A 15,490-nucleotide genomic window follows, 5' to 3' on the forward strand; every position below is an offset into this window, starting at 1 on the left:
TCTCCATAACCTTGATAGCATCAGGTATATTGTTTTGTAATTTTCCTAGCTTTAATGGCAAAAATTTGTATCATCTTAATTTTACTTTCTAAGAGTAAAGTTGAACATTTTTCATAAGGAACTAACTCTTAAAAACAGAAGAAGAAAATCTTCTAACTTCTTTATGACTCATGAAACCCCCTCTGATCTTCCAAGAAGTGGTGAAACCCAGAATGGGGACCAAAACATGGCACGATATGGGTTTCCCACGTAGAGTTGCCTCAGTTAAATAATTAAGCTAGTGACTTCATAAAGCATGGGTTCCTTTATAAGTCATCATATGTTCTCACTTCAATTAAAGTCCCTTGTTGCTCCTCTTTAATCTAAACTTTTTCTTCCCTTCTCCTCTCAGCCAGAAGTCATTGGCTCTGCATCACTGCCTTTGAGAGCTGTCATTCAGTCTGAGCTGCTTTCTTTCAGTGACCAGCTTCCAGTGCAACAGGAAAATGGTCAGACTCCACTTGGCCCCCCTCAGGGTATGTACATATACATTCAGGTAGTCAAGTATTTATGGAGCATGTGTTACTGGCTGGCCCTGAAAATACAGCAGTGAATAAGAAAATCAGGGTCTTACAGCTTATATTAAAATAGGGCAACAAAAGTGCTGGGAAGGAACTAAATGGTATGATGTGATAGTGAGTACCTGGGAGGAAGAAGGAGATGGGAAGGTCTCGCTAAGGAGGTGAGATTTGAAGAATGAGAGGAAGAGGCCACCAAGTAAAAAGCACAGGGAAGATCATTTTAGAGAAGAATAGCACATGCAAAGGCCCTAAAGTGAGAATGGGCTTGGCTTTGTCAAGGGACAGAATGTTGCCCAGGACAGTGAGCTAAAAGGGAGAGTGGTAGAAGCTAAGACTGACAGGCAGGCAGGAGCCATATCGTTCAGAGCATTGTAGGTCAGAGTAAAGGGTTTATCTTTTATCCTCAGAGCCAAGAAAGGACATTGAACATGGGAGTGTTTTAAAAGATTTTAAAAGATTACTGTGTGGATAATAGATTTTAGGGTACAAGAGGGAAATTAGGGAGTCCGTTGCATACATCCAGAAAAGAGATGACTGATAATTTAGACTAGAGTAGTGGCAGTGAACAGGGAGAGAAGTGACTGAGTTTGTGCTTGGTGGAATGAATTCTGATGTGTAATGCATTGGAGAGAGGATTCTTTCCTTTTATTCAGAAGTATCAACTTCTTAGATAGAAGAATTTTTTTTTTTAGAGCTTGCTCTAATCATTTTTAAAAACTGAAGTATAGTTGGTGTATAATATTATATATTCCAAGTATACAATATAGTGATTCACAATTTTTAAAGGTTATACTAATTTATAGTTATTATAAAATATTGGCTATATTCTCAGTGCTGTATAATATATCCTTGTTGCTTACTTTATACATAATACTTTGTACTTCTTAAACTGCTACCTCTATATTGCCTCCCCCCTTCCCTCTCCCCACTGGTAAATAATGATTTGTTCTGTGAATCTTTTTTTTGTTGTTGTTATATTCACTAGTTTGTTGTATTTTTTTAGATTCCACATATAAGTGATATCATACAGTATTTATCTTTCTCTGACTTATTTCACCTAGCATAATGCCCTCCAAGTCCATCCATGTTGCTGCAAATGGCAAAATTTCATTCTTTTTATGGTTGAGTAGTATTCCATTGTATACATATACCACATCTTTATCCATTCATCTGCTGATGGACACTTAGGTTGTCCAGCTGACATCTTGACTGCACCTTGTGAGAGACCTTGACCCAGAATCACCTAGCTAAGCTTATCCCAAACTCCTGACCCACAGTGTATGAGATAATAAATGTTTATTCTTTTAAGTCATTAAATTTGGGGGTGATTTGTTACACAGCAATAGATAATACACAATCTCATAAACTTAAGAGATTTCATATATGAAAACTTACTTCTATCTCTGGCATTTGTACAGTGTGAGAAATTATTCTTCTCTTTCCCCCGGCCTCTGGCTGAGCTCAGGTTACCTAACTAAAAATAAATATCAGATTTGAGGAATCAAACCCAGGAAGACAGAATTCCATTTTATTCTTTAAAGAAGCCTTTCCCTTTCCCTTTATTGCAGAAAGCACCACTTCACATCACCTTCACCTGATAATCCAGAGATATGATGCCTACAAAAATCAAAGGAACTGGAGCCCACACTTACTCAATTATTACCTCCTCAACAGTATTGAGGAGGTAATAAATATTTGAGAAATGACACCCTACAATATCTGAGTTTTTCTAAGCTGAGAAAATGGTGTCATTAGCACTAGTGCTAATGCTTTATATTTATATAGCATGTGTTACTTTTCATAATGTTTTCACATCTATATCTGGCATAGGCGGGGAAGATATAAATAAACCAGGATACATATGAAACAGTGGCTCAGAGCTCATGATTTGCCCATAGTCTCATGGTGAGTGAATGACAGGGCCAGGTCCAGAATCTAGATTTCAGTGACTCCAAGTCAGGTGTAGTGCTTTCCAAGGCAGGACCTCCACGCTTTGATAACATAAGCACTCTTCAGTTGAGGCTGTTCTCTGTGATCAATGTGCACTTGTAGGTCTCCTTAAAGGCCTCAAGGAAAGGTGGTACTACTTCATCCACAGTGACATGCCTCTGGAGCTCCTTACTCAGGGAAGTGACGCCTGTCCCAACTAGCCCACAGGGCACAATGTGCTCAAACCACGTGAGGTCGGTAGAACAGTTCAGCGCCAGGCCGTGGGACGTGATGTGCCTTCCACAACGGACTCCTGCAAGGCAAACCAATGGGTTTTAGGATCGTTATTTTCCCTCACCAGTCTCCATGATCCCTCTGTGATGAGGAAAATGGACTAGATCACTGATTTTCCAAATTTGTTTCTAGAACACCCAGGAGTTGTGCACGGATCAGGGGAGGGGGACAAAATGAGAGGAGGGGTGTATGGCTCCACAGTAGCAGCACTTAGTATGAAAATTACAGAATATGTCCTTTAACAGAGATTCTGTTGCTTTAAATTTTTAAAAAAATTTTTTTCACCCTTACTGTCCTGACATTGTGAAGTAACCTGGCAATTCACTTCTAGTATCTCTCCATTCGTAAAAATGAGTGTTGAAAGAGATGACCTCTGAGGGCTCTGAATCAGTAAGAGGTTTAAAAACTTTTAAAGGCGACGGGTAGTTCTGATTCAAAGCCCGCGCCAGATACATCGCCTCCCAGCCGGAGAGCTGCCCTCACGTCCATTGGTCGGGCCTCGGAAAGCCCCGCCCCCTCCCCGCGCCGAGTCGCTCACCGATCGCGCAGATCTTGCGCTCACCCAGCCAGACGCCGGTGTAAGGTGGAGGCCGCGCGCGGGCGCCGGGTAAGCCCTGGAGCTCGCACAGGCGTACGGCGCACGCCTCCAGCGCCGCCACGTGGGTGCGCAGGCGCAGGCCAAGAGGTCGCAGGTCGAGGACCGGGTGGCAGAGCAGCTGGCCCGGGCCGTGGAAGGTGGCTAGGCCGCCGCGGCCAGTGGCGCGCACCTCGGCGCCCAAGGCCCGAAGCCGCGCCGTCTCCTCGGACGTCAGGCCGCCGCGCAGCCCTGCCGTATACACGGGCCCCGCAGGTTCGCAGAGCAGGAGCGCGCCCGCCTCGGTCCCTGGCCCGGCCTGTAGCCGCTGCAGCCAGCGCTCCTGCAGCGTTAGCAGCTCACCGTACGCCACCAGCCTCAACCTCACCAGCCGTACGGCGGGTTGCGGCATCGCGCCGGCTGCGAAGTCTGCGAGGCCCCACCCCTGCCTGGGCTTGGGGGCGTGCCGAGAGGGGCGGGGACTCAGGGGCTTGTCCGGAGCCACCGCCCCTAAGTGCCTGTTACAGATTGTTGAGAGACTGTACGAAAACCAGAAGGTGTGTGTCATTCATTCATTCCCACAACCAGTATTTAGGGTCTGCTTGTGTTCTGCAGGCCCTGCCCTAGGCACCTGATTCAGTAGTGCACATTGTTAGGGAAAAAAAAAAAGATCTGTTCTGGGAAGCTTAACATTCTTAGAGCAGACAATAAGGAAGTATTAAAGCATTAAATATATAAGGTTATCTCACACGCTGATAACTGCTATGAAAAGAAAAATAAAATAGGGTGGAGTTCCCTGAGGAAAGAGAGATTAACGTGCAGGAGGTTTACTGGAGTGGGGATGGGGAAGACTTTGGAGACCAAGCCTGGGAGGGAGTGATGGAAACAGGATTAGGCAGAAGGAGAGGCTGAGTTGTGAAACTCTCAGCAGAGGCCTCAGCCAATCCCAAAGAATGCTTTGAGCCTGGGATGACCTTTCAGAGTTGTTCCAAATTAAAGAAGGGGGTCAGAAATTTATATCCTTGTTTTGACCAGTGATAGAGGCTTTATCTGGAGAGGTGCTATAACTTTTGGCAAGGCTGCTTCCTTTGGTGAAGGGCAATTCCCAGACAGAAATTATGAGCCATGAGCAACCTCCCCCCACCCCCGAAGCTGGGGGGAATGACAAGCTAGATCCCGAGGTTGGATCTGGACCATAACATTCATTATGTTGTATTGGAGTGTGATTTAAACAAATACAAATTCATTCAATAAACTTTTACTGAATACCAGCTATGTGTTAGGCCTATTGCTAGGTAAGGAGGTTACACAAGGATATCCCCTCTTGTATTCTTACCCCCCTCCTTGTGTTCTTAATAACATACAGAATCCAGTTTTTATGTCTTCAGTCTATCCTCTGAATCTGTCTTCTAAGCTGCAGCCAAGGATTGTTCAAATGAAAAGAAAGGAGAATGAAAAGAAGAAAGCAGAAAAATACAGAGAATAATGTAACAAATTACTGTTTACCCACCATTCAGCCTTAGCAAATTTTAATACTTTACAGCTTTTGCTCAGGTCTTTTTTAATTTTAGAAGCTAATAATATTGATCGCTCCTGAAGGTATCTGAAAGACATTTCATAAATTTAGACATAAAAATCCTAAGCAAATATTAGCAAATTTATCCAGCAATGTATAAAGGGGTTAATACACCGTGATGAAGTAGTGTTTAATCCCAGGAATACAAGATTGGCTTAACATTCTAAAATCAAAAAATGTAATTCACCAAAAAGGAGAAAAACCATATGATTATTTTCAATAAATGCAGAAAAAGCAGTTGACAAGAATCAACACTTACTCTAACCAAAACTCTTATCAAACTAGGAAGAGAAGAGAAATCCCCCAATCTGATGATGGGCATTGCATCAATCAGGATTTAGATGAGAGAGAAACCACACAGATAATATTTTAATTAATTTTTTTTGAGAAGATGGTAGACTCATATGCAATTATAAGGAATAATACAGAGAGATCCTGTGTACCCTTTACCCAGTTTCCTCCAAAGCTAATATCTTGCCAGTGTCACAGGACATTGACATTGATATAGCCAAGATACAGAACATTTCCATCACCACAAGGATGCCTCATGTTGCTCTTTTATATCTACACCACTACTTAACTCCTGGCAAACACTAATCTGTGTTATATAAATGGAATCATACAGTATATAAACTTTGAGAATTAGCTTTTTTTTCACTCCGCATAACTTTCTAGAGACTCATCCAGATTGTTGCTTATATCAATAATTCATTTCTTTTTATTGATGAGTAGTATTCCATGATAGAGATGTACCACAATTTGTTTAACCATTCACTTATTGAAGAATAACTAGGTTTTCTCCAGTTTTCAAATATTCTGACTAAAACTGCTGCAAACATTCATGTACAGGTTTTTCATGTGAGCATACATTTTCATTTCTCTGGAATTAGTGCCCAAGAGTGTAATTGCTGGATCATATAGTAGCTGCATGTTTAGTTTTTCAAGAAACTGCCAAACTGCTCTCCACAGTAGCTGTACCATTTTATATTCCCACCAGCAATATATATACACGAATGATGTTTCTCTGAATCCTTGCCAGCATTTGGCATTAACACTATTTTTTATTTTAGGCATTCTGATAGGTATATAGTGGTATTTCATTGTGATTTTAATCTGTATTTGCCTACTGGCTGATGGTGTTGAACATCTTTTCATGTGTTTATTTTCCATCTGTATATCCTCTTCAATGAAATGTCAGTTCATATCTTTTCCCCATTTTCTAATTAGTTGTGTTTTTTACTATTGAGTTTTGAGAGTTCTTTATATATTCTAAATAATAGTCTTCTGTTAGATATCTGGTTTGTAAATAGTTTCTCCCACTTTATGGCTTGTACTTTCATCCTCTTAATAGGGTCTTTTGCAGAACAAAATCTGTAATTGTGATAAAGTGAAATTTATCCACTTTTCCTTTTATGGATCATGCTTTTGATCTGAAAAGTCTTTGCCTAGTCCTAAGTCCTGAAGACTCTCTATTGTTTTTTCCTGTGTTTTGAAGGCTTGATCATAGGTTTTTTGGGGGGGGGGGTATTTGTTTGTGCCTATGAAAGTTCCATTGCTCCAGCACCATTTGTTTAAAAGGCTATGTTTCCTGTATTTAATTGCTTTTGCATCTTTGTCAAAAACCAGTTAAGCATACTTGCATGGGCTGATTTCAAGTTACCCTTCCATTGATCTGTGTGTCTTTCCCTCCACCAATACCATGTTTTTGATTGTTGTAACTTAAAAGTGGGGTAGTCTGATTCCTCCCACCTTACTTTTCTTCTTTCCAAAATTGTTTTAGTTATTCCAAAATGTTTTTGTTATTGGCCTTTTCATATAAATTTTAGAATAATTTTGTCTGTATCTTTAAAAAAATCTTGATCGGACTTTGATAAACATTGCATTAAACTTGTGTATCAATTTGGGAAAAATTGACATGTTTGCTGCATGGGGTCTTCTAGTCCAAAACATGGTACATCTTACCATTTATTTAGGTCTTCTCTGAATTCTTTCATCAGCATTTTGTAGTTTTCAGCATACAAATCTGTATGTGTTTTGTTAGATTTATACCTGAGTATTTCTTTATGAGTGATTCTAAATAGTATTATATTTTAAATTTCTGTGTCCATATGTTCATTGCAAACATATAGAAAGGCAAACTGATATTTGTATGTTTATATAGCATCCTGCAAGACACCTTGCTGAATTCACTTATTAGTCCTAGGAGTTTTTTGTAGATTCCTTAGACAATCTTGTTGTCCGCAAATACAGACAGTTCTGTTTTCTTCCTTTCTGACGGACATGCATTTAATTCCCTTGTTTTGCCTTTTTTGCACTGAGTATAACTTCCAGTACTATGCTGAACAAGAGTAGTAAGAGCAGATATCCTTGTCTTTTTCCAGTCTTACGGGGAAAGCATTCAATCTTTCACTGTTAAGGATACTGTCAGTTGTAGCTTTTTTTAGATGATCTTTATCAAATTGAGGGAGTTTTCCTCTTTTTCTCTTTTCCTGAAAGTTTTTGTCATGAAAGGTGTTGAATCTTGTTAAAAGCTTTTGTTTTTTGCAATGATTGATATGATCATGTGATTTTTCTTCTTTAGTCTGTTAATGTGGTAGAATTAGCTTCATAGGGAAGCTTTGTCCTCTTATATTTTCTGGAAGATATTGTGTAGATTGTCTTCTTTCTTCTTTAAACATACGGTAGAATCCTCTGTGAAACCATCTGGGCCTAGAGATTTCTTTTTGGGGAGTTTTAAAATAACAAATTTAAAAAAATAAATTAAAAAATAAATTAATTTTCAAAAAAGAATATGAAAATGAGTATATGTATGTTCCTATATGACTGAAGTATTGTGCTGTACACCAGAAATTGACATAACATTGTAAACTGACTAAACTTCAATTTAAAAAATATATATATACATATATAAATAAATAAATAAAATGACAAATTCAATTCTCTTAATAGAGGGCTGTTCAAATTATCTATTTCATATTGGGTGAATTGTAGTAGTTTGTGTTTTTCAAGGAATTACTCCATTTTATCTAGCTTGTCAAATTTATGTCTGTAGAGTTTTTTGTGATATTCACTTATTATCTTTTTGATGTTTACATGGTCTATAGTGATGTCCTTTTTGTTATCCCTGATGCTAGTAATCTGTATCTTCTCTCTCTCTTGTTTGTCAGTCTTGCTGGAGGTCTGTCAATTTTATTACTTTTCCTAAAGAATCAGCTCTTTGTTTTATTGTTTCTATTGTTTTTATGTTTTCAGTTTCATTTATTTCTGCTCTTATCTTTATTATTTCCTTCCTTCTGCTTGCTTTGAGTATATTTGGTTCTTCTTTCCTGTGTTTTCTCAATGGGAGCTTAGGTAATTGATTTAAGATTTCTTCTCTTTTCTAGTGTATGGATTTAGTGCTAAATTTAGTGATAATTTGTTTCTCTCATTGTGACTTTAACAGTATCCCACAAAGTTTGAAATGTTCTATATTAATTTTCATTCAGTTCAATGTAGTTTTAAAAATTTCTTTGAGACTTCCTCGTTGATTCATGGATTATTTTGAAGTATGCTGTAGTACTGTTATCTGTCTGTTAATCATTTCCAGTTTGATTCCATTGTTGACAGAGAACACACTGTGATTCCAATTTTTTAATTTTTTCTAATGGCCTAGCATGTGGTTTGTCTTGTTATATGTTCTGTGGTCACTTTAAAAGAATGTATATTCTTTTGTTGTTGGGTGCAGTGTTCTATAAATGATCATTAGAATCAACTGGTTGATGGTGCTGTTGAATTTTTCTGTATCTTTGCTGATTTTCAGTCTCTTTGTTCCACCATTTGTTCAGAGAAGTACACTGTAGTCTCCAACTATAACTGTGGACTTACTTGTCTCTCCCTTAAGTTCTCTAAATTTTTGTTTCACATATTTTTCAACTCTGTTGTTTGGTGTATATCCACTTATGATTGCTGTGTATTCTTGATGAATTGACGCTTTTATCATTTTATAATGTTATTCTTTGTCTCTGATAATTTTTTTGCTATGAATTTTACTTTATCTGATATTATTGTAGCCACTTCTTTTCTTTGATTAATTTTACACAATTTATATTTTCCATCCTTTTACTTTCTTTCTTTAAATTTTTTTTTTTTATTGAAGCATAGTTGATTTACAATGTTAGTTTCAGGTGTACAGCTAATCAATTCAGTTATATATATACATACATATATATGTTCTCTTTTCAGATACTTTTCTATTATATGTAATTACAAGAACTCGAATATAGTTCCCTGTGCTATTTAGTAGAAACTTGTTTATCTGTTTTGTATATAGTAGTATGTATCTGTTAATCCCAAACTCTTAATTTATCCCTCCCCAACCCTTTCCCCTTTGGTAACCATAGTTTGTTTTCTATGTCCATGAGTCTATTTTTGGTTTGTAAATAGAATTTGTATCATTTTTATTTAGATTCCACATGTAAGTGATATCAAATAAATAGAATTTGTATCATTTTTATTTAGATTCCACATATAAGTGATATCAAATAGTATTTGTCTTCCTCTGTCTGACTTCCTTCACTTAATATGGTAATTTCTAGGTCCATCCATGTTGCTGCCAATGGCATTACTTGATTCTTTTTATGGCTGAATAATATTCCTGTGTGTGTGTGTGTGTGTGCGCGCGCGCGCAAGCACGTGCGTGTGTGTGTATACCACATCTTTCTCCATTCATCTGTCAATGGACAGTTAGGTTATTTCCATGTCTTGGCTATTGTGAATAGTGCTGGTATGAACATTAGGGTGCATGTGTCTTTTCAAATTATAGTTTTCTCTGGATATATGCCCAGGAGTGGGATTGCTGGATCATATGGTAAGTATATTTTTCGTTTTCTAAGGAACCTCCATACTGTCCTCCATAGTCATCCTTTTACTTTTAATCTGCCTTTATTATTATATTTAAAGTGAGTTTGTTATAGACAGCATATAGTTGGGTTATGCTTTTTTCTTCTACCAAGCCAATCTGTTTTTTAATTGGAGGTATATAATTCTTATATATTGCTGTATTTGGTTTGCTAGTATTTTGTTGAGGATTTTTGCCATTTAGTATTGGCAAATGGTATTAGACCATTTTGATTTAAGGTAATTATTGATATATTAAGGCTTTATCCTGACACTTTTAAATTTTTGTTTGTTCCCCCTATTTATTATTTCTCTGTTTTCTTTTTCCTATTTCCTGTGCTCAACATCATTAATCATCAGGGAAATTTAAATTAAAACCAATGCCATTATGCAGTTACCAGAATGGCTAAAATTAAAAAGACTGAAAATATCAAGTATTGGCCAGGTTGTGGAGCAACCAGAAGTCTCAGATATTGCCGGTGATAGTGTAAAATGGAATAAACACTTTTGGTAAAGGTCTGGCATTTTTTTGTGAAATTAAATAGACACCTAACCTATGACCCAGTTTTAATCCTAAGAATTAACCCATAATAAATGAAAGCATTTATTCCACAAAATATTTGAATTCATCAACCAGGAAGCTCTACTGAGCCTTGGTGTCCAGACTTTTTATTGGGATTTCATTACAGAGGCATAATTGATTGAATCATTGGCCACATGATTGAACATCTCCAGTCCTCCTCTTCTCCCTGGATCTCAGGTTGGCTCAGAGCCCCAACCCTCTAATCATGTGGTTGGTCTTTCTGGTGACCAGCCCCATCCTAAGTCATCCAATCCTTTAGCAGAAACTCAGATTTATGATTCAAAGAGCTCATGATAACAAAGATACTTCTATTACTTGGGAAATTCCAAGGGTTTAAATTCACCCTCCCAGTAATCAAGGACGAAGGCCAGTCAAATTCTTTATCATATAAGAAATAGACATTATTATTGCCCCCATTTTACAGGTAAGTGGGGACCTACAGAGGTTGCTCAAAGTCACACAGCTAGTAAGTAACAAAACTAGGACTCAAACCTAGATATGTCTGACCACAGTCTTGATACTCTTCACTATATATATTGTCTGAAAGTAATTGTTCACTATTTACTGAATGAATAAATTACTAGGAAAATATCAAAGATGATTCTGAAATTTCTAGCTTGGAGGGACTGAGAATGATCAAGGCTTTTCTAAGAACTTCATTGGTCCTAGATACATATATTTTGCAGGTCCTATCCTATATTAAAAATGTTCCTGTATCCCATGTCAGAGATTATTTCTTTGCTAAAAATATCTGAAATATTTAAAAATTTTTACTTTGAAATCATTTGGCTCTGTCTACTTAAATTATGACAGTTTTTGACTTCTTGGCAATCACAGTCCATACATGGAATGTTTGCAAAGTGAGAAAAATCAAACTTAGAAATTATTTTAAATGTGATCAAATGTTCATGAATACCAACTCCAGCTCTTGCCTTACATTCCGCATTGCAGCCAGGGGCAGGGCCGCTGCGTTGCACAATGGCAGGTAGCATCATTCTTATAGACTGCAATGCAAATGTGCCCACTGGAGTTGTCTGATGGAATAGCTCTGGCCAGGGAGTTAGGGGAAGGATGAAGAAGAGCCCCCATCCACTACACAACCAGAAGTAGCAGGGATCACTTGTATTCACATCTCATGTCCAGAAGTTAGTCACATGACCACATCTAGCTTCAGGAGGGGTTGGAAAGTGTAGTCTTTTGCTGGGTGATATTGTGCCTAGTTAAAACTCAGCTGATCTATTAATAAGGGAGGAGGGACATATGTGCCCCTTAACTGTCACAATTAAGTTGAATAGATAATGAAGTTGATATTAATTTATACTGGTAGACATTTGTCTAAATATTTATTGATTGAGATTTTATAGCTTTCTTTTTGTATTTTGGATTCTATTTTGGAAAAAATGGGAGGAAGTGGTCTTAAATGATTGTCTTAAAAAACTTGTCAGCTCCAGGTGCTGGGCCTTTGGTACCCAATGGATACAAGACCTCTGAGGGTGATGAGGCCAGTAACCAAGAGAGGGAACCCAGGGTGAGTGGGATCTCTCTCAGCTCTGGCCCCCCTCCTAGACGAGAAGGTAGCTCCTCAAAGGGTGTGTGGCCAGATTCCATATGCAATTTGTGAGGCAAAGAGAGTATAGACACTTAAACATTAAATATTAACTAATCCTTATGTAGTTGGGGAATAGCCCACAAAGGTGGAGAAGAAGGAAGTGGGAATGGGGGTGGGGACAGGGAACAACAACCAGAATGAGGCTCAGGGCCAAGAAATAAAGAGGGAGACAAAATAGCACGGATAGACATATACAATGGTAGGTTTCAGGGCAGATTACAAAAGTCATTGTGAGTCATTAATGGCAGTGCTATTGTTTAAAAATAAACATAACATTTAGAGAGCTCCAGGCTCTGAAGGAAAAACAGAGGTTGGATTACTTAAGACCCTGTCCCAGGGTACTTATTGTCTATAAATAAATATATATGAGGTAGGGAAAGTAACTCAAATGACTTGGTTCCTGTAAAAGATGAACTTAGTGCTCTAGCCTGAGAAAAGTCCTGATATGAACTGGAAGGAGTCCTTGGCTGGGCAGTTGGGGGTCTGGGTTCATGTTCTGTGTCTGTCACTATTTGAGAATGTGAGCTGCTTTGTGGTAGGTAATGCAGAGTTTGATCCCTGGATCCCACCTATCCTAGTGCCTGGCACAAAGAAAGTTTTTAGTAAATATTAGGGGATGAATGGTTTATTAAATGAATAACGAGCTGTGTGTCCTTGAACAGGGACCTTTTACCAGGGGTCTTGACTATAAAAGAAAATATTGGATCTAGGTGGGCTTCAGGTCCCCAGTGACCCCAAATTTTCTGGACATGAGGACTTTTATTTGGTTGCCATTACCTTAAAAAGTGTTTATCTGATAGCATGCTGAGCCCAGTCTAAACTCAACTTACAAGGCTCAGCTCAAAGACTGCCTCCTCTATAATGTCTCCCCTACCCCTTCCCTCAACAAATTCTGCCTCTGCTAGTACATAGTCTGCCTGACTTACTGTGAGTTTGGTTCATCACCTTCCCACCCCCGACTTGACCTGTGACCTGAAAATAGGAAGTAAAGTTAACACTTATGTTGTACTTAAAGTGTGCCAGGCACTCTGAAAACTTTAAAATCGTCAATGCATTTAATATCTTAACCCATGAAGTAGGTACTATCATTTTCCTCATTTCACAGATGAAAAAAATGGAGGTACAGAGTGAGTAACTTACTTACCATTAGGCTACTTGAGTGGCAGGGACAGGATTCAAATCTGGGTAGTCAGGCTCCAGAATCCTTGCCCTTACCCAGGACCTTGACTTGTTCCCATAGCAAATACCCCACAGCAAACAAAAATCTCATAGTTTGGCATGTAGTAGGTACTTGTAAAAATGACTCTTGAATAAATAAACAAAAGCGGGAAACTGGAAGCTGGGTATTAGAAGGGCTTGTGGTTCCCCTGATTACCCATTTGCCCACTGAGCAGGGGTTAGTATGTGTTTCAGTGCATCCACACACCCACTCATCCATCTGTCCATCCTTCCATCCACTTGCCCAGTCATCCATCCCTCCATCTAGTCAATGAATAGTTACTATCCTACCCCACCCCACAGTGGGTGCCAGTGATACAAAAATGAATTGACATAGAAGTAGTGACAAGTGTGACAGACAATGGCGGTACGGTATGACAGGAGCTACGCAAAAGAGGGTGCCACTAACTGCCTGGGGAGAGCCAGGGAACACTTCTTAGTCTATGGGACATAAATTCAGCTTGGGGTTTTTAACCTGATGGGCCAGCATCCTGCCTAATCCCAGTCCATGTAGTGTGACAGAACAACCTGCCTTCTCAGCTGCTGGCTGCAGTCTTGCCTTGGGGACCAAGAGCTCTGGTGTCCTTGCTGGGTGCCATGCCTCTAGATTGAGCCATACCCCTTTGGACTGTGATTCTGACTGTTGATCCTGACCCTTCAGTGCCAGGCCCACAGTCAACCATGGCCCTCTTGCCAGATCCCATCAGCTCCCACCCTTTCCTTTTCAGCAATAGCCAGGGCGCAACATGCCCCTAAGCATGTGATAAGACATAGACCTGGTACCTGTAGGTTCCCTGATCTTTAGTATTCTTGACTCTCTTCTCAGCTTCTAAGGAGGCACAGGGAAGACTAAGCAAGGACTCAGTCCAGAACACACCTGAGAGGGCTCAGCGTGGATGCTGCTTGTCAGCACTGTCCTGGCCTCAGAAATCGTCCAGATCCTTGCCTACCCCAATGTTCAGGAAAGGCAAGGGGCTTACTGAAGGGCATTTAGTAAAAGGGACAGGACTGGAACTCAGGACTTCTGACAACCAGCCTGTGTTATTTCCTTTATACTAGGGGCTCTGAAATCCATTTTTAGTAATGGAAATTTTCTCAAGGAAATCTTATACAGATCCCCACTATATAAAGCAGAAAGCCTCTGCTTCGTTGTCTCTGCCTCCCTGTCTCAGCCTTTCAGTCACTTCTTATTTTTTTATCATTAGTTCTCAACACTGAAAGTGGGACCTGTGAGATCTTACAGCAGCTGCTTCCCTCCAGCCTGTTAACACCCATCTCACATTCCACACTGCAGCCAGCGACCTTTCACAGACCCAGACCCATCTGTGCCATCTTTCAGTTTAAAAACATCCAATCACCTATTTGGCCAACAATATTTATTAAGTGCTTTCATTGCGCAAGTTAAGAGTTTGATGGACAGAACAGATAATCCCTGCCTGCTTTTGGGGGATGGGAGAGACAACAAATCTGTGGGCACCCAAATTGCTAAACTAGGCATGCTGATCAAGAATAAAACTGGGAGAATGGCTTGAGGTCAGAGAGCTGCACAGGGGCCAGTCCTCTGAGAGCCTTAAAGGTCACTGAAGTTATTTGTCTTTATTCTAAGAGCAAAAGGAATGCAATTGAATTTTTTTTTTCCTTTTTCATATTCTTTTTCATTATAGGTTACTACCAGATATTGAATATAGTTTCCTGTGCTATACAGTAGGACCTTGCTGTTTATCTACTTTATACATGATGTAACTGAGCAGGACTCTATTGTCATCTGTGACCACATGGTATTTGTAACTGCTTAATTGTGTTATAGTTTAAAGAGTTTTTCTCATACTCCTGCCTACCAGGGTTAGGCTGGAGAAGAGGGAGGCTTGGGTGTTCCGTCCAACCTCTTTATGCTGCTGCTTATGGGGATCATACTCAGAAATAGTATTTGGGAGGCAGAATCTGCAGACCAGCTGATGAATTGGATAAGGGGGTAAGGAAGAAGGAGGGATCGAGGGCAATGCCACCCATGGACCTGGGCGTTACAAGCCTTATTATCACCCCCCCCCCCACAGTTTAATTAGGAATACGTGGTTTCCTTGACACACAGGAGCTGGGGCTCAGCACTGGCAGTTGCATGTCCTGTGCACTAAACATTCCCTCTTGAGCCTAACCTCATTCAGGCTCCATTAAGTGCATAGTTTGAGGAGACAAATGTATCCACCTGTGAAACAACCGTCCCACTTGGTCATGGATACAGATCATTTCCATTATGCATGTCTGAAGTTCTGTG

General features: G+C 39.5%; 1 protein-coding gene across 2 annotated transcripts; it reads right to left on the minus strand.

The window, feature by feature from the left end:
* Nucleotides 1-1,841: 1,841 nt before the first annotated feature.
* Nucleotides 1,842-3,848, minus strand: LIPT2 (lipoyl(octanoyl) transferase 2). Of its 2 annotated transcripts, none has more exons than XM_032489349.1 (2): nt 3,346-3,848; nt 1,842-2,802 (listed from the first exon to the last, which is right to left on the minus strand). In XM_032489349.1, the coding sequence occupies exons 1-2, from the start codon at nt 3,767-3,769 to the stop codon at nt 2,573-2,575; spliced, it is 654 nt and encodes a 217-aa protein (XP_032345240.1). In that variant the 5' UTR covers nt 3,770-3,848; the 3' UTR covers nt 1,842-2,572. The 2 variants fall into 2 exon arrangements, with proteins under 2 accessions (XP_032345240.1, XP_014412177.2); XM_014556691.2 differs by having other exon boundaries at nt 3,322-3,819.
* Between the last annotated feature and the right edge of the window lie 11,642 nt (nt 3,849-15,490).

This window comes from Camelus ferus, chromosome 10 (assembly GCF_009834535.1).
Source record: "Camelus ferus isolate YT-003-E chromosome 10, BCGSAC_Cfer_1.0, whole genome shotgun sequence".
Lineage (NCBI taxonomy): Eukaryota > Metazoa > Chordata > Mammalia > Artiodactyla > Camelidae > Camelus > Camelus ferus.